Source organism: Camelus dromedarius, chromosome 2 (genome assembly GCF_036321535.1).
Source record: "Camelus dromedarius isolate mCamDro1 chromosome 2, mCamDro1.pat, whole genome shotgun sequence".
NCBI classification, from domain to species: domain Eukaryota; kingdom Metazoa; phylum Chordata; class Mammalia; order Artiodactyla; family Camelidae; genus Camelus; species Camelus dromedarius.
This window is the reverse complement of record NC_087437.1, coordinates 62,590,244-62,616,078: the sequence shown is the minus strand read 5'-3', so window position 1 is coordinate 62,616,078 and position 25,835 is coordinate 62,590,244. Positions and strand designations below refer to the sequence as shown.

The 25,835-nt window shown below is 51.3% G+C and overlaps 1 protein-coding gene across 1 annotated transcript in view; it reads right to left on the bottom strand.

Moving 5' to 3' along the window:
* Positions 1-25,835, bottom strand: part of ITGB5 (integrin subunit beta 5) — a 104,897-nt gene that overhangs the window by 8,024 nt on the left and 71,038 nt on the right. The window contains exons 10-11 of the mRNA XM_064494484.1: positions 21,633-22,062; positions 1,621-1,843 (exon numbers count right to left, since the gene is read on the bottom strand). Of these exons, the coding sequence (XP_064350554.1) occupies positions 1,621-1,843; positions 21,633-22,062 (653 nt within the window). The remainder of the gene's footprint in view (positions 1-1,620; positions 1,844-21,632; positions 22,063-25,835) is intronic.

Sequence of the window (25,835 nt, the reverse complement as noted above, 5' to 3'; positions counted from 1 at the left end):
CGGCATCTTTGCTCCCCTCGCTCCTGTGGTATTGCTTAATGGTTAACAAATCGAGTCTCTGTCTTCTTGGAAATGAATGCTTTAAACAGTTAAAGTTTAGGTTGTCTTCCCAAGGGCCTTTTAACTGATTTAAGCTAACCCTTGCTGCTCCAGAGGAAGGGAAGAAACGGGCCTTATCTGCTTTCATTAGTTCCATGTGTATCTCCTAGCTTGGCCCTGCCCCCCCATTAGCCTCCTGTGCCCCAAGGGCTGGGAGCATGTACTCGAAAGGGTTCCACTGGTGGGAGCTGACGGGAGGGCACCTCCCTCAGGCCTTAAATGTTGATAATGGCCCCAGTTCCAGGCTCAACCGGCCACAGCTATTTGGGCTCTAGGTCCAGGAGCCTAACCTCCTCCCCTGGGATGTTACTATTTGGATTTCTCCTGTTTCTCAGCTCTCAGTGGGTCTAAAGTGGATCTGTGTTTCTTCTTCCTTACTCTGCTGGCTCCCCTCTAATTACGCAAAATAAAATCCGGCCCTGTCTATCTCTTCTATCCATCTGCAGCCAGCTTTCAATTACCCTGAATTATTTGTGGCAAACATCCAACCTGGGGTCCCGCCACCCACCACATTTCTGAGCACGGCCTGACCGGCAGCCACGGCAGCTCAGGGAGCATGAACTCCTCTCATTAGGAGCCTGAGCCAGGCGTTTGGAAGGGAAACCTGCCAAGAAAATTGCACAGTTGCGTTTCCCAGCCAGAGAGAAACAACGTCGGCATTATTATTTGTTTCTGATGATCTGTGCCCTGCTTCCCTTTCTCCTGGCCCCTGAGCACGGGTGGTGATGGCACCGCTGTTTCTCTAGCAAAATGCAAGGGAAAGTGTCATCGTGCGTTCCTGATGGCATAACTCCCCGATTTCATTCATTCCCTCTCATTCCCACTCCGGTGGGGTGTGAAGGGCAGCGCCGTGGGGAGGTCAGCCGGGGAACGCGACCCCATGGCTGAGTCAGTGAAGGCCTGGAGCCCGCGTCCAGACAGTCTCTGCACTCAGCAGCCGTACAGAGACCTGCCCCATTATCTGTGCAAATGGAGCAGAAAATTCAAAAGCCACTGCGTTTTGTTCCTGGCATGCCTTATCTAGGTCGGTGTCCTCCTATTCAATTTACCTTCTGATTATGTGTTGTTTAAAGCAGCATTTCCCATGGAGGTCCGTGAAGCATTGTTTGGGAGATGTTCATGTGACGGAGTGGGAAGCAAATTCATTTGGAAAAAAGATGCATGCTGGCTGAATCCCCTTTTGAAATACTCAGTAGCCCTCTAAAGACTCAAGAAGATGTTATTTTGGTACCAAAATCAGTTTAATTTCATTTAACTCAGTAATCTGGTAATTTCTAAACGTGGTTAGGAAGAGCAATCTTTTTGTTGTTGTTGTTCTGTTTTTCTATTTTTTAACAAAATCCCCATGGAACCAGTGTTTCAAAGATACTAGTCTAGTTAATGATAGTAAGAGTTTTGCTCCTCAGGAAGGCCAGGTGGGGCAGGTGCAGGAGACGGGGAGTGAGAGGCTGGCCGGCCCTGACGGCTCACTGGGTGGGTGACAGTCCTAGTCTGAGGGAGAAGCTGGAGAGGGGCCATTACCTCTTGGTGCTGCAAGCATCAGGGCAGGTCGGGCACTTCTCACACGTCTCCCCGAAGGCTCCTGGCTCAGTGCACTGGCACTGCCCGCAGACGCAGTGCCCGCGGTCGCTGCAGATCTGGCCATCCCTGGCCTGGCACGTGCTGATGTCTGTCGAGCAGTTACAATTGTCCCCGATGTAGCCTGCGTGGCACTTGCATTCTCCGCAGTGACACTCGCCGTGGCCTAAAGGGACACACATAGCACATCAGCACCTGCCTGCCCGCACAAACGCGCAACCAACCACCCCGTGCCTGGGTCCAACAGGACGAGACATTGGTGGTGCAGTCCCCTGGAGTCCGTCCGGGCAGACAGAGAGGGCCTGGCGCTGACCCGGCGTGGCAGCAGGGGGCCCGGGCAGTGCATGTGTCTAAGTTGGTCTAGAAGTTGGCCAAGTTGTGCCACAGGCTCAGGACCCAGAGCTTCTCCCTGTGTCCGTTGTTTTGTAAATAATGGCCCCAGAACCTGTGAATGATATCCCGTACAGCAAAGGAGACTTTGCAGTGTGATTGAGTGAAGGATTTTGAGGTGGGAGAGTCTCCCAGATTCCCCAGCTGGGCCCTTAATGCCACCCCAAGGGTCCACACAAGAGGAAGGCAGAGGGACAGCTGACCACAGAAGGTAGGGGTAACGAAGAGAAGCAAGATGCTGTGCTGCCCCTTTGAAGGTGGAGGAAGGAAGAGGCCTCGAGGAGCCAAGGAATGCAAGGAATGCAGCGCTGGGAGATGGAAAGGCAAGGGACCGGACTCCCCCAGTTTCCAGAGGGAGTGGCGCCCTGCGGACACCTTGACTTTAGCCAGTGAAAACCGTTTCACACTCTGACCTCCAGGACTGTAAGAGAACACAGCTGAGGTGTTTTCAGTCACTAAATTGGTGGTAACTTGTTACAGCCATGAAGGAAAGCAACACAGTCACTGCCCTCAGTCTCAGTGAGACGCTTGCTGGTTCCTGCTCTGGCCTCGCAGCCGTGGCCCAGAGCAGGATGACTCGGGGCAGGTGTGGGGGCAGGTGCGGGGGCAGCAGCGGTCAGGGCTAACACTGAACTCACTGCGTCTGTGTCAAGCTTTACAGCACTAACTTGAGGAAATCTTACAACCACCCATGTGGAAGGGACTGTCACCATCCTTGCTTCACAAGTGACAAACCTGAGACACAGGATGAAGCAGCTCGCTGGGGTCAGATAGCCAGTGGCACAAGGACTCAAACCAGGGAGTGTGGCTGCAGGGCCCACGGTCTGAACTCTCAGGAGAGGTCAGAGCAGCCCTAACTGAGATGAGGACCGGCTGAAGATCCCCTGCTCCCCCTGCAGGAGGAACCTCTTCCACAGCCTGCAAGGGATGTGGGGCTGGGCATCCCCTCCTGGTTCTGCGGCACCAAGGGCAGAGGAACTGCTGGGCTCAGAGGCCTGAGTGAGTGAGTGTGTGCACCAGGCACGTGTGTGTGAGTGGGTGCGCGTACGCACGCTGGACAGTGAAAAGCTCGGAGAGTGCCAGCTTCCAAGGGACACAAGAGCCCAGCAGTCAGTGGTTCTCCATTCTCTGCACTAACAGGGGCAGGAAGCTACGAATGGCACTTAAGTTTTAAAAATCTTCCTGAGACTGTTATTGCAGCATACTTTCCTTCCTGATGCCGTTCTGCTAAAGCTAGTATTAATAGGGTCAAGAATTTGTATTTACTGAGCCCCCACTGACATACCAGCAGAAGAGCAGACAGGCAGGAGGGAGCGTGGGACAGATTAGGCTCCCACCCTGAGTCAGTTATCCTGCTACTTGGAGCTCAGCACCTGCTGTGAGACCCCTAGTGAGTGTGACCCACAATTTAGGTCAGGACCTAACTCCAGAGAGCCTCTTCACTCCCACTTCCGTCCTGTCCCGCCCTGTGCCACGACTGCTCTGTAGTGCCCAGAATCTGCAGGAGGCAGGAAGGCCATCTGGAGCCACCGAGCCTCCCCAACCTCCCTTACGTGTGGGACAGCCTCTCCGCTGCCCAGGGACTGGGAGCCCAGCAGACACTGTGCGGGGACAGAGCGCCCTCCCACGTCACGGCCAGTGTGGAGGCATGTGGCAGCCCTCTGGGAGAGCTGAGGAAAGCCAGGTCCAAGCCAGGAGGAGGCTGTGCAGGGCCTGGAAGCTGGCGCGTGATGTGTGGGCCACAGGCAAGAGCAGCACCCCTGCTCAAGGGTTACAGGGCACGGGTGGGGGCGTGCAGCAGAGCTCCTGGCTGGGGGAGGGGAGGCCTGCACGCCTCTCCTCTCCACCAATCCCGGAACTGTCCTGGCAGACAGGAAACCACCCTCCACAGGAAGTCTTCCCAAATGGATCCAATCCGCACAACTTCCTCACTCTCCAGCCTCAGGACCACATTGGTCAAGAGCCTGTTTTAAATTAAAATGGTTCACTGTCAGGTTAATTTCACCCCAACATTTTATTTTGAAAATTTCCAAACCTGCAGCCAACTTGAAATGACCATGCAGTGAACAGCCATCTACTTACCACCTCACTCCACCATTAGCATGTTGCCTGCTGCTTTATCCCATACCTGTCCATCCCTCTATCCCTCCATCCATCCATCAATCCACATTTTTTTAAATGCATTTCAAAGTGAGTTGCAGCTATCAGTGCACTTCAGGGGTAGGTTTTTAACAGAGCTCTGGCCTCTCCAGTGGTTTGTACCGCACACCACCCCATAAAATAAAAATACAAGAAGTAAAAGGTATGGTTGGTGCCATATTTACAAGCAGCAAAGACACTACTCGGGCCAGGGGGACTGCTTTGTTGGAGATGATGCGTATTGTTTTCCTTCCTCCTCCAAATGTTTCTGGCAGCAATGTGATAAAATGAACCCAATAGAGCCTAACCCAATATTCCAAAGTGTCAGAGGTTTGGAGAAGAGGTAGTATATGATTTTGCTCTGGGTGAAGGGTCAGGGTGTGTGCTAAAGGGAGAAGTTGCTCCCCTGCTGGGCAGCTACTGTGAAAATGCCAAAGCTGCCAGCTGCCCCATCCTTTCCCCATGACACTTAACTGGCAAGTAAACCCAGCTGCCCTGGGTACATCTGACACCATGCCAGCTCCAAAACCCAGTCCAAGGTCAAAGCAGTTGAGTGTGGCCCCAGATCTTGGGTTCAAGGAGAGAGAGAGAGAGTTGGGGATCCAGGGCAGGAGACAGAAGGAGCTGGTGATGCACCGAAGGTCACCGCCATTTCCTGGAGAAGGACAGGACTCACTGCCGGAGACACAGCCTTTCCTGAAAGCCTCCCGCCACGCCCGAGGCAGCGGCGTACAAAGACCTGGGCGCGGGCAGGGCCGGCTGGGTGGGCAGCGGGCAGGCGCTGCTGAGGACTACAGGGCATGCGAACGTCCCTCGTGTGGCTTTCAAGCCCCAAACATGCGCCAACTCCAAAGCAAGTCCCGGCAGCCACACTAGGAAAGAAGGCACGTGTGGTGAAGTGGCTGAAGCCACCTGAGTGCTTGCCCTCAGGGACCCCCTGGATGGCCCCAGTTTAGTCCGTCAGGTAGTTCATTGCCTTTCAGAGACGAGAGTAAAGCAGCTGTGGCAGAGGTGTGGCGCGGGCCGCCACATCCTCCCTCCCTCCCCCGGCAGCGTGCTGGTGCACCAGGGGCCTCTCTCCCAGGCAGCCCGGGCTTGGCCTCAGAACCCTCAACACTGCACTCCCAGGGGGTTCTACCAGCTGAGGGGGGCAGGCACGCAAGATACACCCACTTGTTATCTCGGTTTAAAGCTTCCAAGTCTCCTCTGAAAGTGTGATCCACGTAGAGTGTCAAAAACAATGTAAGTCCGGTCTCATTTTATCCTAATCCAAGTGTCTGGGCCTCAACCTGCCTTTCCCTTGACCTGCATGCGGGGAGATTTCCACATCTTCTGGTCAGCCCTTGGCCTCTCCTGATGCCCTAGTAGTAACACGTTATTAAAATGACAAGGGTCATTTGGCCCCGTCCCCAAGCTCAATAATCCATCAATCACCAGGAGAACGGAATGGGGAACAGGGAACACGATCCTGGCTAATGGCACCCAGAGGACCGAAGCAGGGGCTCTTCATCAAAACACAGCTTATTTATAATGCCCCCCCAACACCTGGGCAAACTGGGCTGAACTTAATGATGCCTGTTTAATACCGTGCAGACGTAAAAAATATTTTCGTTACACACAGACAGGGATGTTGAAGGGCATGTGAAGGCGCTCTGTAAGCTGTGAACTGCTGCATGTGCAAGTTATTAGTAACTTTGTTAGAATGAGTGATAGCTAAATGGACAGGAAGTTGTAAATGTGTCTATTTATACAGAATTTCAGCTTGACAGAATTCAACAGCTTTCCATCAGCAAAGCGGTGCTTGTGTGGGCCGTGGGCCAAGAGCAGGCCCCTGCTATTTAGAGGCAGGGGTACCCTTGAAGCAGGCGAGGAAGGAGCTGCCGGAGAGGAGGGAGGGGACGCGTGAGGAAACCCCAGCATCAATGCTCCACAGGGGTCAGGAAGGGCAAAGGCGATATCCACTGACAGAGCAGGGAGGAAGTGGCCTCAGTGAGCAGAGCAACTCCCCCAGGGAATCTGGTTGTGCAGGGAAAGGAGGAGATGCGGGGAAGGAGGCTGGGGATTTTGAAGAGGGGATGTAGTTGAGCATTCTTCTGATTAAAGAGAAAGATTCAGAAGAGACAAAGTTCTAGGGGAAGTGGAGGGAGGGAAGAGCAAACTCCAGAGATTACAATAGGAGAGACAGTGGAGGGAGAGGGCAGCTGGGGGGTGAGGGCTGTGGCGGGAGGAGCTCAGGGTAACAGCTGCGTGAAAGGCCGGGTGGCTGTACTGGAGACAAGTTCAAGTCTGTCTCCACCATCAGCTAAGTCACCTTGGGCAAGTCCCTAAACCTGACTGATGATCATTTCCTCATCGTCAGTGAGAACAAGGCCTTCCTGGTGGGAGGGTCGTCAGAAATATTGGTGCCAATGTTGGGGGAGAATAGGTCCTTGCCTCACGCAGGAAAGAATTCAAAAGCAAGGCATGGTAAAGTGAACGCAAGTTTATTTAGAGAGATACCTCCATAGACAGAGTGCAGTCTGTCTCCCTCAGAAGGGAGAATGGCTCAGGAGATACACACTCCATAGGCAGAGTGTGGCCCATCTCAGAAAGGTGAGAGGGAGAGAAGCCAAGGTGTGGGGTATTTAAAGTAAAAGCTGATACGCACTCCACAGAGTGTGGGCCACCTCAGAAGGTGAGCGCGACAGAGCTGGGGCAACAGAGCCAGAGCGAGAGTGACCGTGAGGTGGGGTGGTTAGTTTTTATGGGCTCAGCAATTTCACATGCTAATGAGTAGGATTATTCCAACTACTCTGAGGAAGGGGCAAGGATTTCACACTTTTTGAGCTTTTATGGTCAGCCTGGGAAATGCCATGGCGCCTGTGGGTGTGCCATGAGGCTCAAGGTCTACTGGAAGTCGAATATTCCGCCATCTTGGTTCTAACCGGTCTACCTGTCCTCAGTTGCTGTGTCGCTCCTTCAGTGGTTGTGCCCTGCCCCCTCCACCAGACTCCACCACTGCACATAAAGCCCCTGCTGCGGCACACAACCACCCCTGGAGCTGAGAGAGCAAGGGGCTTGGAGGCCAGTGTGTTGGACTGAGTCACAGCGCCTCCGTGCAGGGGTGACAGGGACAGGCAGGGAGGAGGAAAAGTCAGGGATCACACAGTGGGAGGGCACAACCTCAGAGAGCGGGTGGAAAGCAAGGGTCTGCTAACTGAGAAGAATGCCATCTCTGTGTGGGAGGAGGCCAGTCCTGAAGCTCTCAGGAAAAGGAGGGGGTGGGCATTCCTGCATAAGGCAGAGGCTGAAGGGGAGCTTGTTTACTGTGGAGCATGGGTGGCAGACAACAGAGCGGGGATACAAGGAAATATTCGGAAAATGAGGCAGCAGAGTGTGGTGGTTGACACGTGGCTTCTGCAATCAGAGCCTGGGTTGGCCTCCTGAATCTGCAATTTACCAGCAGTGACTGACGGTTACGCTCTCTGCATCTTGGTTTCTTCATTTTAAAATGAGGCCAATAAAGATGCCTCCCTCAGTGGGTTTTTGTGTGAGTTCAATCACTTAAGCTGCATAAAGCACTTAGTGTTTGGCATATAGTAAGTGCTCAGTTAATGCAGGCTGGCTTCATCATGTTGTTATGGGGAGGGTGATCGCAGGGAGGCATGGGGTAGATCTTCTCAGAGAATGGGAGAAGGAAACATTTTCTGGGAGCTTGGATCAAAAACTTCCAAGGTTAAAAGCTCCCATAAGATTACCTAATCCACATCCAGCCAAAAGTGAGAACCCCCAGGGCCTGGTGGAGTTGCTCACTGGCCCCTCAGAGCCTGAGCCCTGCTGGGGAGCTCTCTGGCCCTCAGCAGGAGGGGGACAGCTGGATGTCCAGGGCAGGACATCCGTGGCCCTGAGCCCCAAGCTGAACTCTGGGTCTGCAGAGGCCCGAAGTGGCCCTGGGGTGACCTCAGAGGATGTGCCTGAGGGCCCTGGGGCTGGAGGAAGGAAGGAGGCAGCCTGGGACAGGGCAGAAACAAGAAGTGGGTCTCTTCTCCCTGTCCTGGCTGGGCTCAGGAGCAAGGGTCACAACCAAGCAGACGTCAGATCATCTCTCCATAGCTGGTCCAAAAATAGTTCCCATCCAGCTCCGGAATGTAGCTTCCGCCTCCGCCACCCACCCTCCACCTCGAGGCTCCACCCACCCCCCCCCCACCTCGAGGCTCTGGCAGAGGGAGGGCTGGGCTGAGCTCCCCAGGAGGGAAGGGTGCTTCCCTTGCTCTTCTCCCAGTCTCCCTCCCTCTGCCTCTCCCCACAGTCAGTGTCCCTGGCACACAAGTGTGCACCCTCTGTTTCTGCCTCTCCCAGAGCACCCCATGGGCATCTCCCTCTCGCAGCCCCCAGCATCCCTCCTCTCACAGCCCTCTGTCTGCCCATCTCCCCATCTCTCCCCTCTTCTCAGGATAGGTGGCGTGTAAACAGGAAGTGGTAAGAGAGAAAAGAGACAGGAGGGGTGTGGGCTGGAAAGCCTCTGCTCACTTGGGTGACCTCCCTGTCACAGAAGGCAGTCTGGTCTGCAGTGTGGACACCTCTGGGTGAGACCCTGGGCCTGACTTCTGTAACTCTTCAAAGCCACCACCTGAGAAGAGTAGGAAAACCCGCACAGAGCCTCTGTTCCACCGCTGTCTGTGTGACTCGGGGCCCCAGACACAGCTGAGCAGAGAGGCACATGGACCTGCCCTCCTCAGCACGAGGTGGGAGTCCGGAGCAGCTCTCTGAGCCCATGGACGCAAAGCAGAGGGGCCGGAGTCACAGACATCCCAGGCACTCACTCAAGTCTCCGTGGAGAACCACAGCCAGACGCGGGCTGACCTCTCTGTGGCCAAACGCACACACGGGCTTCCAGAGGGAAGGGGAAATCCCTCCTAGTGGGGCGCGCTGCCTGGCGCTTTGTGGACCAGCAGGTTAGGTTACACAACGGCCCGCTGGGCTGCCTGTGCGGCAGGGAGGGTGTTCTCTGTGTCTCCCAGCCTGGTCCCCCCAGGGACGCGCCCCTCCCACCATCTCCGCGTTTCCTTCCACGCGCTGGCTTTGGTGCCGCCAAAGTGGAGAACAGAGATTTTTGAAATGCACAGGACAGCCACCCAGTTCCCTCATGAGGGATCAGCCTGGCTCCGGGCACCTCAGCAGAAACTAAATGAACCTCCAGGGGCCAGAGAGAAGTCGCTCTGGAACGGCTGTGTCCTTCTCACCACGGGCTTCCTAAGCCTGTAAACACAGCCTTCTCTTGGCAAGGAGGAGTTACTGACTGGAGAACCCTCCAGCGAAGGGAAGGGCTGCTCCTCCCCAAGAAAGCACAGCACTGCCCCGGCTCGGCACCGACCCCGGAGCTCAGCTCTCGGGAAAGCCTCACACCAGCCCAGTCCCACTCCTGCCACTCTCCTTGGAACACCTGGCAAGGCTCGGCAGGGGGCGCCGGGGCACCTTTTTTAGGCGGGAGCTATGGTGCAACCTCAGCCACCCGCTGGCCAGACCGGGCAGTGGTCCAGGTTCTCCATCAGTAAAAGGCAGAGAGTGCCTGTCGGTCTCAGGACTGGGTCAATTCTTTGTAAATGTGTGATAAAGAAATGTATGGTTTACTGCCTTCAAGAAACTTCTAATTTCACTGAAGTATCAAGCCATTAAAATCTCTTAACAGAGAAACTTCATGGAATACTTACAGTAGGACAGGCAATATTCTAAGCACTTTACTTGGATTATCTCATTAGTCCTTCCAATCACTCTGCATAGTAGTACCATTATTACCCTAATTTTTGCAAATATGGAAAATGAGGCCCAGAGAGGCCAAGTAATTTATCCAAAGTCACACAGCAGGTGGGTGTCAGGGCTAGGATTTAAACCACATTTATTTGACTCTGGAGCGCATATTCCTAACTACATGTACTACCTCTCCAATATAGTCCAGTCATGACTAAGTAATGAAAACTAAAACAACACATAAGATAAATGTTAAAGGTGACCCAGGCTGTGTTATAGTTTAAAAACGTACAACAGATCCATCTACAGGGCTGGCTCTTTTAGTCACTGATCATTAAATCACCCTTGGCCTCCATGTTCCTATCTGTAAAGTAACAGAGGTAACTTGGTGAGCTCTACCATTCCTCCACCACTGACGTTTACTGTTCTAGGTCAGAGCAGGGAGAAATCCAGAGAGCCTGGGACAAGCTCTGGGTTAAGCTACAGGTTTTGGAAGAGTAGAGAAGAGAAAGCATTTTGGACGCAAAAAATAGAGTGGGTTCACTTGTGAGGATGGATTGAGAGAGTGGGCAGCCTGGAAGGGAAGTACTTGAAAAGTAGACACGAGAATGGGTAACAAGGGGCTAGAGACGGACTTGCTGTTTGTGTGTGTGTGTGTGTGTGTGTGTGTGTGTGCGCGCGCGCGCATGCGCGCGCGCGCATGTGCAAGCACGCATATGTATAAATAGATGGAAGAAAGGGAGGGGAGAAAGGGAAAGAGGAAGAGAGGATGATTGAGGAGGAAGGAGGGCCTGAGGGCTGATCGAGCCTCAGATGCAGCAGGACACAGCCATCTGGGACCCAGAGGACCTGCTGTGGTGGAACCATGGGGCTGAATCCAAACTGGACTGAGGTGAGGGCTGACTGGGAGGTGACACATGAAGCCAGTGGGTGTAGACAAATGTTCTGTGAAACATGGCTGTGAACATGGAGGAAAGAGGAGCTTGCAGGGAGCAGGCCGGGAGGCTGAGAGTTTCTCTTTTCCTATTCTTTTTTTTGTTTGTTTGTTTTTGGTGGCAGGAGGTAATCAGGTTTTATTCATTGTTTTAATGGATGTACTAGGGATTGAACCCAGGACCTTGTGCATGCTAAGCACGCAGTCTACCACCGAGCTATACCCCATCTTTTTATTTTTTAAAGATTAAAAAGTCTTGAGCACTTTCTAAAGCTGACCAGAAGACTTAGTTAACAGGGAGAGTGTAGACACACAACCACTCATCACACAGATATATGTGTTTACTCATTTTCCTCATCTCACTCGCCCACAAACCCATACAAAATCAAAGTCCGTGTTTTATTTTTGTTTGCCCGATGTCTAGCATGGTGTCTGGCACACAACAGGTGCTCAGAACCTGTTGGTTGGAGGCTGTGAACGCCATCAGGACAAGCTTGAAGCCCTGGGGGAAGATATCCGATGCTGGAAAAGAGAAAAGAAACAAGTACTATTGATGCTATAAACTTAAATGTGATTCTTGAAATGCTTCTAAGTTTTAGCAAATGTCCAAGAGACCCAGAGACTTCAGGATGACATGAGAAAAAAAAGATGAGGAATTCTCTTTCCTGTGGCAGCAAAAGGGTCATGGTCAAGCAGAAGCCATAGGCTTTGCACCCAATATGCACTGTTCTTGCATATTGGTCAGATTTCTCCAGCAAAAGGCTCTTCAGAGATGTGAGCAATGATGCATCCTCAGCCTCAGGGCCAGCTGCTCCTCTGTCTTTGGCTTAGTGTCAATGAACCAGCCCTGACAAGTTCAACTGGTGGTGCTTCCCAAGAGGCAACGCCCTGACAAGCCCCTCATCCTTTGCCTTTATTGGCTGGACCGCATACAGCATTCTGTATCTGAGCAGCAAAATCTGACCACTACTAAGCAAACAGTGTGATGCTTCTTTAAGCTAACCTTTTCTAAACCTCAAGTTCACTTTGAGATGACAGATCGGGCTAGAAAGCCAAGACTCCACTGTCAAAGGCAACAGAGCCCCCTCAAAGGCCACCTTTGCCTCTCTGGTCTTAGCACCTGATTCCTCAGTGCTGATGGCCAGCTGCCAAACTCTTCTAGTGACTACTGCATCCCACAAGAGAGCACCAAGGAAAGGACTTGGTCTCTGGCCCAACTCTATTAATCACAGGGAGATTAAGGCAATGGAAGGAAGATGGAAAAAGCCCAAGTTCCTTAATGAACTCACCTTTCCAGTTTCAAAGAAGTCTATAATCAGCTGAGTGCAATGAACTATAGTCCTCACAGGACCCTAAGAATGCTGACTCAGAAAGAAAAACAGAAGGCCGGTGACCAAAAGAAACAGAGGTGCCTCAGATCAACATCTTGAATTTAGCTTAACCTGCCGGATCTGCCCAGCAGGCACTTCAGGGGAAATGCCAGCGGTATCTGGGGAGACATGAATTCACCACCGTCTCTCCTGGTCACTGCAACAGGATGAGAAGGTTACTATTTCCAACCTGGCAAGCTGTCATGTTGTTGTGGTTGGTTAACAGTTGCCATATTCCATCCTCAGCTGGCCACCGTTCAGAGCCTAGAGCTGCACTCTCAATGGACAGAGCTGGTTTGGAATGTCACATGAGTGGGCCATGCTGAAGCCTGGCTGCCAGGAGCCCAGCCAAGCCGCGAGGTGGCAGGAAGCAGCCACCCAGAGCAGAGCATCCCCTGAGGGTTAGGGGAAGCGGGCTTTTCTTAGGTCAAGGCTTTGGGCCAACCACCTGTGGGGAGTGTGGCCAACATGCCAATCTTCTCAGCCACGGCCTCCCCCGCAGGGCTGATCAGTAACAGCCACATCAGTCTCCTGGTAGAAGAACAACAGCTAAATGAAATCATTCATGCCAAGAGCGTTTTACGAATTAGAATGGGCTAACAAAGGTTCATTTAAGGAAAGCAGGTCCAGCCTCATCAGTAAGAACAGCCAGACGCCCACTGAGCACCAAGAGGAACACGCTGAGCCTTCACCAATAACGGATGGGGCACTTCAGCCGGACTCTCGGTCCATGTGTGTCCTCCAGCCTGGTCTGCCGGGTCTGGTATATGCTTACGTAACCCAGAGAAACTCACTTAAGCAAAACACAGACTAAATGTTTCCTAAATTTTTGACCAAAATAAAGAGCATTTATTAGGTAAGACTTGGAAAATGTGGGCTCAATGCTTGGGTGGTGGCAGGAAGGGCTGTGGTGGTAATAAGATTTGGGAAGGGCCTCAAGCTAATCAAAATGAGTGAAATTTGGTGGAGGTTAACTATTTACTTGCAAGTCTGAATCTATAATCAAGAATTACAAGGTGCGTTAGTCCAGGTTCTGGGCCTCAGTTTCCCACAATGTAAACAGTCAAAGCAGGTAACAGGCAGCTGGCCCACTGTGTGTCACTGCTGGTGCTAGGCAAGGCACCAGATGCAAATAATACCACTCTTTAGTGCTTGCTTATGATGGGCACCAAACACTAACAAATTAGCCTCAGTGTGGTTCCAAGGAAACACATTTCAACATAGTAAACTAAAGGGTCTTCAAATAGATTCTCCTTGCATTATTGCAACATCTGCCTAAAGGCCAACGTTATGATGTCAAATCACATACCAACCTGGGAAGTATAGTCCTTTAGCTTAAGGATGGTGGGGCCACCTGATCAAGACTTTTGGGGGTGGTGGTTGTGGGCTGGGGTGATAGGAGGCCACCTCCTTTGGGTCAGAGGGCAGCAGGCAGGGCTCGGGAAGGTGTCCAGTGACAGAAAAGTGTTAGCTTTCTAGGCCTTCCCCCAGTGTTAAAAAGCAAATTTTATCAGAGAAGTGAGAAAATGCAGAAACAAAGGAAAGCAGTCAAGCAAGACAAAGTAGTAATAGTTTAGTCATAAAACAAAGTCAAGAGCCTTTAGCATCTCCTCAAGGGCTACAGATAACATCCTGAGCTATATCCTTGAGTTGTTTTGCAGAAACTAAAACCCCCACCAAGTGGAGGAAGTTGAATGCTTGCTGACCCACCGGTAGTCCCCAGACCTTAGACCCCAGGCAGCTGGAGGCAGAAAATTGATAATTGAGATTTCCCCAAATACCACCCTGTTACCTCACCACCAGCCAATCAGAAGAATGTCCATGAGCTGATCAGATTATGCAGCCCTCACCCCAGTGTTGCCTGTGAAAACCCTTCCCCGAAGGCCATTGGAGAGTTCGAGTCTTTTGAGCACAAGCTGCCTATTCTCCTTGCTTGGCCTGCAATAAATGCTGTACTTTCCTTCACCACAACCCAGTGTCAGTAGACTGATTTTGATGCATGTTGGACAAGCAGAACCCAGTTCCTTTCATTAACAAGAAGCAAAACTTCTGGCAGGTTGAACTCATTCAGAGCAAATTCCAGACACCAGGGAGCATTTGGATCTGGGTGGAGCTCTTAGGTCAGTGTTCTGACAGTCAGGAACACTTATCCCAAAGGAAAACAGGGCTCCATCCAATCCTGCCCCACCCCACCAAGGCACTGAGCAGCGGAGTCCTATAATCAGTTATGTCACAGTTTCCAAAACTAAGTGACAGCTCAACGCCCAAGAAGTGGAACCAAAGGAGCCTTAAGGACAACTATTTCAGTCACCAGAGGTCCTCATGGCTTCTTGTTAACTAAGAACGGACAACATTCTATCGGGTTGTCCTGTAACATGGAAAAGCTAATACCACCCAACTCTATACAGGACTGAGATCTCGTCTTTGGCATGCTCACGGTCTTCCTAGGATTTTCCTTTGCTTTTTAAGTTCCATTATTTCCTTCACAAGCCAAACTTCATGACCTTAAGGACCAGGCCTCAAGAGGCCTGGGCGTGGGCAGAGGCCTCATCACCGGGTCTCCTGTCGGCACACTTCCCCTTCTAAGGAGAGAGACAAGAGTGGGGACATGAGATCCAACACTCAGATTATTCCATTTTTCACAGTCACTGTGACCTGCTGCTTAAGCTGCTTCTGGAATCAGAATGTGAGCAGGGAGCAAGAGCAGTAAGAAAACTGCATTCCCAGAGCTGAGTTCAGAGCATGGAACCAGGCAGGCTCTCAAAATGGCTCCCCAACACTCCATCCCATCTTTCAAGATCTCACTAAGTCTGGATGATGAAGGTAGAAGCTTACATGGGTCATTATCCTTATTCCTCAGTCCCAGAAAGTTTCTAAGGAATGGAAAATTCTAGGGACAACAAACATTTAGAAATTCAATGCTGTGAGCAACTCCAACTCTGCACCCCTGGCACCCCATACAGCACACGGCACATGAGGAATGCTCAGCGAGCTCTTGAATGAGGTGAACACAGCACCCTACCTAAAACAAAATGAATCCCAGTGAGAGATCGCTGTTTCGGTATCTATAGCAGCACGAAGATCAGATACTTACTATGCTACAGTTTTTCCAAAGACCTTTCTCCAACCACAGGCTGCAAGAGGCTGGATGATGCCAGACCGAGCGGCCCAGCTCACCTGGTTCATGCAGCCAATCTAAAAGGTGCCCTGTCTTATTATATGACTAAGCCCTAAATTTTGGGACCTTGTTGCCTTTCAAATGAATTTGAGCAATACCTGGATACAGATGGAATTCTTAGAGGATTCCTGACCGTGAGATGGATGCCTGTTGAGAACTTCTGAAACCAGCCTCTTTTGATGCCATGAATGTCTCTGATGCTTATCTTCGGGAAAGAAAATGTTCCTCTGGGAAAGCAGGGAGGGGGCAGCCAGCTAGTTACATTTACTCAACAGGCCGGGTGGGGAGGCAGCATCTAAGGAGCTTTACAGCTGGTGTCCTGTTTGCTGCTCACTAAAACCCTCTGGGTATCTGACAGATGAGAACATCCATCAGAGAGGGTGAGTGAAGGGTCCAAGGTCACAGAGGTAGAAAGGGGGCAGTGCCAGTTCTAGAATCTAGATTTGAACGTGCACTGGCCTCGCATCCTGGTAAATGGTCCTCTGTGGAAGTATCTTTACTAATTACAGTATATCATTCCTTATAATCATAGTTACTGAAGAATACTGTAACAAGTTCTATTCTCATAGCCACCATATTCTGGGTACTCCAAAATGAAATATGCCTCTCTTGGCCTTCGCTGTCATGTGCATAATTAAGATTTATGTAGTAACCGATAAAGAAAACTGCTGTGCAGGCTATTCCTTTGAGGGAGAGGAGCCCTTGCTCTAGAAGATATATATTTTTTGCATCCTTGTTTTTGCAAATAGCATCCAGGGAAACATCAAGAAACTGAGCAGAGGTTAATATACATGAAATGAGTTAATATGCATGAAGAGTTTTCCAGGCTCTCCCACCTGAGGCACACAGTGGTAACAATCCCACCAAGAGGGCTCTTTTTCCTTGGGAAATTACATGTCAAATCTTGGCTCATTCAAAAGGTATTTTGGGAGGCCTCTGTCATGCAGCCACATTCAAGATGGTCCTAAAACAAGTCATTTATGAAATATGCAAACTGTGATGCAGTGATGGGAGGTAGCGTATGAGCATGGCCCCAGAAGGGGCCACCACAATACATATTCTGAGAGTGAAAACTACATTTCTGAAGAAAACAGTACAAATAGGCTGAGAAGTACTTTTACAAACATATCTAGGTAACTGTTGCATGGGAGGGGGTTCATTTGGCAAGAATCCAGAAGTCTAGAATTAGGCCCTAATGTCAGAGGCACTTTTAACAGGAGAAGTTTAACGTAACCTTGGGAAGCCTTCTGGAAGCCATCAGCCCAGTCCAGGAACCTGTATTTGGATGCTGGCTCTGGCCACCAGGAATGATGGCACTAGTGTCACTCTCCATTTTTTTACATCTGGGAGGACACTGCAGATGCCCTTTGATCTCTAATTGCCTGCCATGTTTTAAAAGAGACGCATATATATATATGGATAAATATATACATATGGATATATATATATATATATATATATATGGATTAAACTGGCCAAATAACTTATTAGATGAAGTAAAATATATGATACCTTACTTAGATGTACCTTTGGGATCTCAAAATCACAAGACCAAAAGTGTTCTGTTCAAAATTCTATATCCTATTTGATACAAATTTTCTCAATATATGCAGCCCAAGAAGGAGGCTGACTACTAGCAAATTATTCCATGTACCCCAGACATTTTAAGTATAGAGACTGCTGAAAGCATCAGGGTTGGGACTGATTTCAACAGTTTACCATAATGGAGTAACTCAAATCCCAGGAAATGCACTGTTTGTGTGCAGAAACCAACAAAGAACAACAAAGTCTGAGCACTAATCTTTAGTTACATTGAAAACAACTACACAGACCATGTCCTACTTCTCGTGTTCTATTAGCAGAGGGATTCCGAAAGGTCAACACTTCATGAGACTCAAAAGAACAGAAACTCTCCCAACAGCCCCACACCTCCTTCTGCACACACGGGGAGAGTCTGTGGACAGAACCATCCTCTAAGTTACGCTGCCTCTAGAAACCAGAGGGGGACCCAGCAGTCCTGGCTGCCCACCCATTCCCGTGACAGTGTGTCACAAAAGCCATCACCAAGTTACTCAGTTGCTTCCAGATCTTAGTCTGATTTGCTTCACTACTAACTTTTACGACCTATCACATAACAAACCTGTCCTGTCTCGGTGGGGGTAAGGACAAGAAGCCTTGAGCAGGCAGAGAGACCAGAGAGAAGTGGCAGGAGCTTCTCTAGAACATCCCCACCGGCTCTGGCCCTGGCTCCACCTCAGCCCCTGTCTAAAGATGGACCCCAACCGCACAGTCTGCATGGGCCAGGCCGCAGGAGAACGGCCCGAGAAAGACTGAGAGAATGCTGAAGTCAGCTGCCTGTGAGCCTCTGAGTCAGCAGCTTCAAGACCAGAGCGGTTGTTGAGAAATAAGACTTTTCTCCCACAAAAACCCCAAATGTAACAGCAATCCGAGAGCTCGAAATCAGTGGGCACAATTCCGGAGGGGGAGCCCGAGCTCACCGCGGGTGCAAGGAACCGGGGGCGAGCCCCTCACCCACCCGCTCACGCCGCCTCCCTCCTGAACAAGCTGGAGTGTTTGCGAGACGACGAACTGAGGCTGGGAGCTGCACCGGCGGGCGACAGTCCTGCCTGGAGCTGGGCTCGGCTGTATGTCCTTCCTGGATGAGCACACAAGCATGAGCTCATTCCAGAAACTACTGTACCCAGGAGGACTTGAACGGCGCCACATTTCAACTAGTCATTGCTTTCAAAGTAAAGGGGTGGACAAGGCTAATCGGGGATGCGGTGGAAAGACAGTCAAATGTTCCAATCCGTGATGTATTCAAGTAATTCAACTTCTTGAATTATAGCCTAAGTGCTTCTTAGGAGATAATATTACGTGAAAAAAGATACAAAATTGTGTATGGACACACACATACTCTTAGGAAAAAAACGAAAAGGAAAGATACTAACCTCTAAAAGTATGAGTGATGGAATGATGAACAATTTCTCTCTCTCCAGAGCTTTCTAGACCTAAGAGTAACCGGCCAGCTAGCTGGAGTCGTCCTCTTGACTGAGGACACAGCTTTGGAAGGGATGTATGTGAACCAGTGAGAGGAAAGGAGTTCCTTGTCTGGTTTTCCAGATGGTCCAAATTAATCCTGGTCGCCAAGAAGGAGGCAGACAGCACAGACTGACCACACATCCACCGACTCCCCTGTATTTTTCAAATTTTCCAATGGGGGAACAAAAGACACCCCAGCTCAGCAATCCCTAGGAGTTAGTGACTCGAAGCACCGCACATGGAGGGGCCTCAAAGGCTTCTCGAACCTCCTGTTTCTCCACCCTGGGGCACATGATAGTCTCCCAATACCACAGGGCTGGACAGAGTACAGGGAGGAGAGAGGGCAGTGGGGTCAGGCAGAAGTCTGAAATGCAAGCCTAACTCAGGAGAACTGTGGGTTCTGGGGGTTGAACAAACAGCTGTGTATTCACTCAGCTACAGAATACTCTGGTTTCCAAATGACCAGTTTTCCCCACTAAGGCTGCTCGCACCTCACGTACCACCCTTCGGGCCCCGCACTTCCAGGCTCCCTGCCGTATCCAGAGGAACGTAGCATCTGAGGTGGGGGTGGAGGCACCTACCACATGCTGGGTCTTGCTTCCTGCCAAATACCATGCCAGATCCTCTGTCTACATCTTCAATTCTCAAAATTTTGCAGAAACAAGGAGTGTTGGGCCATTTTTAGAGACAGGAAACCCCAAAGTCCAAGACAACCCAGGCAGTAGGCTGATATTTAAACCGTGGGGACAGGATCTGCACGTTGCCCGACCTAGCAGCCCCAGTCCTTAGGCAACATGGACTCAGGTAGCCTTCCGGATGAAGACACGTCAGAGGATTATTTTTGGTTCCTGACGGGAAAGGAGGGAGTTCTGTGATATTTGCCAATCTGTTTTGTTTTGTTTTTTAAATCCACCACTGAAAGCTAATTACAGACACAGCCAGGCTTCTTGGAGCATTTATGGAGGCTGCTAATGGGATTGGGAAGTCCATCCATCCCGCCATGCTGGAAGTCCTCAGCAAAGCCGGGCGATTCACAGGGAAGGTGGCCCCGCCTGCACGCTGGGCAGCAGCTGCAGCTCCCACAGGTGCACGGTACTGACTCGTAAAGGCAACCAGCGGTCAGAGAGACAATGTGCTCGTTGCCCTAGACACATTCTCTTACTGCTCACAGCAGCTCTGTGCCCGGAGTGACACAAGCAGCACGTGGTGGTGTTGGCTTTAGACCCAGGCCCGCCTGATCCTAAGCACTTCTTCTGTGAATCCAGACAAAACCATCCAACCCATCAGATAGGGCGGATCCCTGTTGCCTGTTCAGCACGTCAAATCTTAACTCCACCCCCAGCTGACTCTTCTATGGCATTCCCATGTCCTGCACGTTCCGGAGCAATTCCAATTTTGAACGTCCCGCTGCCGCTGCACCCGTGGGTGTACTCGAACTTGTCTCACGGTGCAGTCGGCCCCAGGAGGCCCCACTCGCTCACCCTCGTCTGTGCAGCCCTGGGCACTTATATGTCCCGTGGAGGGATGGTACTCCTCCCACAATGGCAGACTGTTTATATGCTCTGATTTACTTCACATGTTTGTGCTTTTTCTTCCCTGCTATATTCTAAGCTCCTTTTAAATCAACACTTTACAACTGGAAGACAACTTTCAAGGAAGGAATTCTGGAAACAATACACACAGAATACACAATGGACTACACGGCAGTAGAAGACACTACAATCCTGCCTAAAATTGTTCTGCATGACCCATGTGCAGGTGGCATGGTGTTGGAGAGAATGACCCTTTTGAGACACAATTTCACAGTATCTCATCGGAATGCAACTTCCAGAATGGGGACTGCCAAAATGTAATTTAACTGGAATCCATGTCAAGTCCTGTGCTTCGATTCAAAGATTTACGTGCTCAAACATGACACAATAGCTAAAGTTTGTTCAAAATATTAAAAATCTTCAACATTAGGTAGTCAAGTTAAAACCAAGCTCAGTAGTACGACATGACTGTTTAACAGAAAAGAAAAAGAAAAGTGAGCTTTGTTAGGATGTGCTAATGGAAGTGGAATGTCCAGGGTACAGGAAACAAATGTTTAGCCAACGTCTGGGCTGAGTCCTCGTTATCCAGACGGCACATAAGTGCCTGGACCTAAGAAGCACACTTAACAAGGTAGAGCCTCAGGGAAGGAAGAGACCCGGTGTGCAACCTGAATGAGAACACAGAAGAGAGAAACAAAAAGATCTTTTCGGACATTTGACAGGTTGTCATGTGTAAGAGGGGGCCTAAAATGTGAACCCTGAGCGGGAAGTGACTGAGAAGCAATTTTCTGTACAACATAAAAGGAAACTTTCAAATCATGTTGTGGGAGGCAGAATGACGGTCCTCAAAGATGTCCATGGGCTCCTTCCTGGAACCTGTATCAGGGTTACTTTACACAGTAAAAAGGACTCTGCAGATGCGATTAAGGATTCTGAGATGGGGAGACTCGCCTGGATCATCCTTGTGGATCCAACACAAACACAAGGCTCTTTATAAGGGGGAGGCAGGAGCATCAGAGAAAGATATGTGACAACAGAGCAGAGGTTTGTTGAAAGGTCAGAAAAAGAAATGAGGATGCTACACTGCTGGCTTTGAAAACAGAGGAAGGTTCTGCAAGCCAAGGAAAGTAGATGGCTTCTAGAAGCTGGGAAGGGCCACGGAACAGATTCTCCCCTCTTAGAGCTTCTAGAAGGAATGCAGCCTGCCAATACCTAGGTTTTAGCCAAATAACATCCCTTTCAGACTTCTGACTTCCAGAACTGTAACAGAATAAATCTGTTGTTTTAAGCCACTAAGTTTGTGGTAACTTGTCAGAGCAGCAGTAGATGAATGGGATGTCAATCAAGGGAACAGCCATCCCTGTCCCCAGAGGCAATCAAGAGGCTGATGGTCTACCTGTCAGGAGTGCTGTGCGGCAAGTCCTGGATGACCCGCAGCAGACTCCTCCAACTCTGAGAGTGCAGTCACGTGGCAGTGCCCTCTCCTGCTTTTGTACTCACCGTGCTGGCCCCACCCCCAAGGAGTGTCCTCATCTTCTCCCAAGAGGACCGTGGCAATAAGCAAAAGGCATGCTTTGGGGATGTCCTAAGGGCACCCAGACCTGTGCCTGACTCAGAGAATAAGGGCTTGTGGGGGCGCCTACCTGAGCAGAGGACGCCTTTGTTCCTGGCACAGGAGAAGTTGTCGCACTCACAGAAGGGCCCGTAGATCTTGCCGAACTCGCTCTCAAAGCAGGAGCACTGGTTGCAGCTGCACTGCCCGCGCCCGCTGCACAGGGGCTTGCCCTCTGCTTCGCGGCACAGGTTCTGGTACCCGCTCTGGCTCTCCCCTTCCTGGCACTCGCACCTGGTGCCCAAGTAGCTGGGGTTGCACTCACACAGGCCGCAGACGTAAGTCCCGTTCCCGCTGCACCTGGCGCTGTCGGGCTCCAGCACCTCACTGCAGCTGCACCTGCAGTTGTAGGTGACCCCCACCTCCAGGCTGTCCCGGAATCCCACGGGCCGCAGGGTGAACGTGTGCTGCGTGTGTTTGCCTGGGCAGCTCCGGGCCTCCACTGACACCTCAAAGGACGCCTGGGCATGAGAAAGAGAGGGGACATTGTGACCACGGTGTGTCTCCAGCCACTCAGGGATTTACCCCAAGCACAGTTCCTCCAAGGTCCTCAGTGAAGAGCTGGGGCCAAATCCAGCCCCTCCCCACCCTCAGGGAGGAGCGCCCGGGCAGCCCGAGCAGGAAGGGGCCCCGGAGTCAGCAAGTGCTTCACTTTACCCGGGAAGGGTGTCTTCAGGACGCCAGCGTTTGACAGGCATCATGCCTGGTTCTTCCGATCATTTTTTAGTCATTATCTCTTTTAATTTTGATCATTATCTCTTTTAATCTTCACACCTCCAAAAGGGCTTCCTTCCACAGAAAGGTAGACGGATTCACTCAAGTTTACATGGTTCTTTTCCTCTGCTTTTTTCTTTTCCCCCCACTTCTATCCTATCCTCTCCCCTCTCCATTTTGAACGTCAACAAAATACACAACAAGTATTTACCGGGCACCTCCTCTGTGCCAGGCTAGACGTGCTCTCTGAACTTATGGGGCGCCGGGGCCGAGGGCCCTGGCAGCTGCCTGCCCCTGTCGAGGTGTTTCCTCCCCTGCTGGAAAGGGACAAAATGACTCCTAGGTCCCTCCCAGCATAACTGTTCCCGCACAGACACACCTGAGCTTCCCTCTGCCCCAGTTCCTCTCTGAGTGGTCCTCCCAGCTGCATCTTTCACCATCAGCCCACGGGCCTGAGGCTGTCAAAGAAGAGTCATTACCACAGAAGTGGACAGACTTTTTCCTATTAAACAGAGCAAGTAAAGAAGTGTTGCTAACTCCTGAGCAGCTCATGGGTTGTCATGGAAACAGACAGCAAGTGGACCTCGCTGGCAGATGGCGATGTAGGAAAGATGCCTGTTAGCTGCCCACGTGGCTGGGATGCGAGGAAAGCAAGAACATTGCTTACAGCGATTCTCCCAGGAAGTGGAGCACAGCTCCTCCAGCTCTCCTCCTCCCTTTGTGCAGTAAGGATCACCCAGCACTGCCCTCCGAGCAGGGCACTGTGCAAATCCACACACAGGTGGCTAGCACGCCCTGGCCAAATGCCATCCTGAAGTGCTTCCTTCCCTGAACGGACAGAGACCTGGGCCCACTCCAGAAACCAAATCATCGCCTCTGGTCCAGATGCCTTTTTCAAAAGGCTCCTCAGAATATTCTAAAGTGCAAAGCAAGTTAGGACCCACTTTTAGCGATTTTTACTGTCAGTTCTACTACTTGGGTTGGAAGAAAGCTGATTTTTCAAAAGTCATAAATAACCTGCTTTACTGGGTGCCCTTTAGGTAACAATGTATATTTTTGGAAAATATCCAAAATTTGTTTTTCTAAATGTTCTACAGATTTTTATCACTCTACTAATTCTAAAAGGCTTCTCCTCAGATCTGTGACATCTAGGGATCCCTCGGGGGAGAGCAGGAGTGTGTGAGACTGTGCAGGACAGCCCCAGCTCTCTAGGTCCTGGAGAGAGTACTGCTTGGCAGTAAGCCACGGCTCTGGGGACTCAACAAGACAGCCAGGAGTCAGCACTAGCAGGGGAGCATCCCAGGAGATGCTGTTGGACAGGTGAGCTGAGGACGATGACCAGGAGCCAGGGTCAGAGGACACTGGGAGAACCAAGCCAGTGCAGACACTTGGGACTGGCCCACCCCTTATGTCCATGTGGTGAGTGGGAGGAAGCAAAGGGAGAGATTGACGAAAGCAAGTTCAAGACCAAGTTCCGAGCCCTGAGGTACAGGTGAGCTCTCAAGGGAAGGAAACAAGATGGGGACCCATTTGGGGCACTAAAATCTGCCTAAGGACAACAAACACTAATGGTTACCAGGTGCCAGGTACTACACACACCAGACGCTGTGCTGGGCATTTCTACGAGCATCTCATTTATCCGCCCTAGAGGAAACATCCTCTTTTACTAGAGAGAAAATGGGGTTGGTGGCTCGGGGATCTTAGTGCTGGTCACAGAGCTGGGGGTGGGGGGACTGGGTCTGTGTTCTCCTTTGGCATGCCACCTCCTAGAAACAGGGGATGAGGCAGATGCCCAGTGTCCGGATCTGGGTACAGAGGGAGAGGCCCGGCTCACTGCATGGACTACTAGATGGAGCCCCCCAGGCAGTGACCAGAAGCTCCCTAAAATCTTCCTGTCTCGGGCTGGGGATGATCTGAGCCTGCAGATGGGAAGGATGCGGGGGTGGGGGGCTGCACCTGACCGGGGCCACCCATTCATGGGGCCATCAAGAATGTGGAGGTGAACATCCCTCCCTTGGAGGCTCAGAGAGAAGCCATGACTTGCTCAAGGCTACTACTTCCCACGGGAACAAGTTTGCTGGACTTGTTAAATGGGAAGTCCTGCCCAGCAAAGGCATATGGGGGTCAGAAGTGGGATAAATTGCAAATAACCTAGACCACGAGGCAAAAGCATTTAATTATTGCAAGACTGTGGGGACTGTCCATCTGTGAGCATAACCTTGCCCCGGGAAAACTTGCCTTATAAGGGATCGAGGAGCAAGAGATAATTAAATCTCCTGGGTCTTGCCCACGTGTCTGGGTTTGCTCAGGAGTAAGTGGAGATGCTGGGGCTGCCCAGAACCAGTGCTGGAGCCTATCACTGAGGATTCAGAGAGGCTCACTCACTGTCTGCCTAGCTGAGGGAGTGAGGAGGACCCAGCTTTCAAGCAGGTCCCAGCGGCCTTCCTCAGCCAAAGCTTTGGTCTAACCGAGGTCCTAGCTCTCGGGCCCCACACAGCCTAGCACGCAGCAGGCCACCTGATAACCAGAGAACGGCTCCATTTCAGCCACTGGGTCTCAGGTCCTGCCAGGCACAGGAATGCTATAAAAAGCACTTCGGGAACAGCCAGTAAATCTGTTCTGCTACCCCTCCCTTCAGAGTCCATCTCCCTAAGGGATCAAGAAAGAATTCAGAGAGACTGTCAGGCGGCTGGAATGAGGCTTCTCTTCCCTGACAACTGTGGACTTTTTAGTTCCCAGAGACTTTCCATTCTCCCACTCGGAGATTCCAGAGCAAGGTCACAGACAAAGCAGCCCTCCCTCCCGCTCAGCCCTGTTATTCCAGCCTCATTGGGATGCTCCTGGTTCCCCCGCAGGGCTGCTGGACTGACCCACCCTTTCAAAGGGGCTGCCCAGCCCCCACCATACCCACCAAACCCAGGGCTGCGCAGATGCCAAGTCCCCTAGGAGAGCACTGAAACAAAGCGCTGGACATGGGCATGGGGTAGAGAGCCCCAGGGAGGGGACAGGAGAGGGGGACGCTGTGGGAAGCCCATGACAGGGCTCAGGGGGTCCTTTGTACTGGCCGCGTAGCTGGCCACTTGTGTACTGATTCGTCAAAGCCGGTTCATGAGAAGACTGGCTCGCACTGGCCAGGCCCGCTCAGTCAGCGCCTGGTTGGTGTTGGGAGGGAAATTAAGAGAAAAAAATGGAAATCATTGGATTTGGGACTTCAAGGTTTCATTTAAGGACTATTTGTCTGAGGACAACCTTGTCCCTCACCTCCTACCACCTCTCCAGCTTCTTGTCTGGACAGATCTCTTAATCCAGAGAACACAGGACAGTCACAGAACCACTGGTTAGAAGTGACCAGGGAGCCCCGGCCTGCCCACCCCCACCCCTGCAGGAAGCTCTGGTTACACAGAAGTGAGACCTGCTCGGATGCAACTTGAGCCCAGCTGTCCCACGGCTCCCCCACCCTGTGGGCCATGTCCTTCTCCAGAGGCCAGACCCTGAGACACCCCTGGCGACACCCCTGACG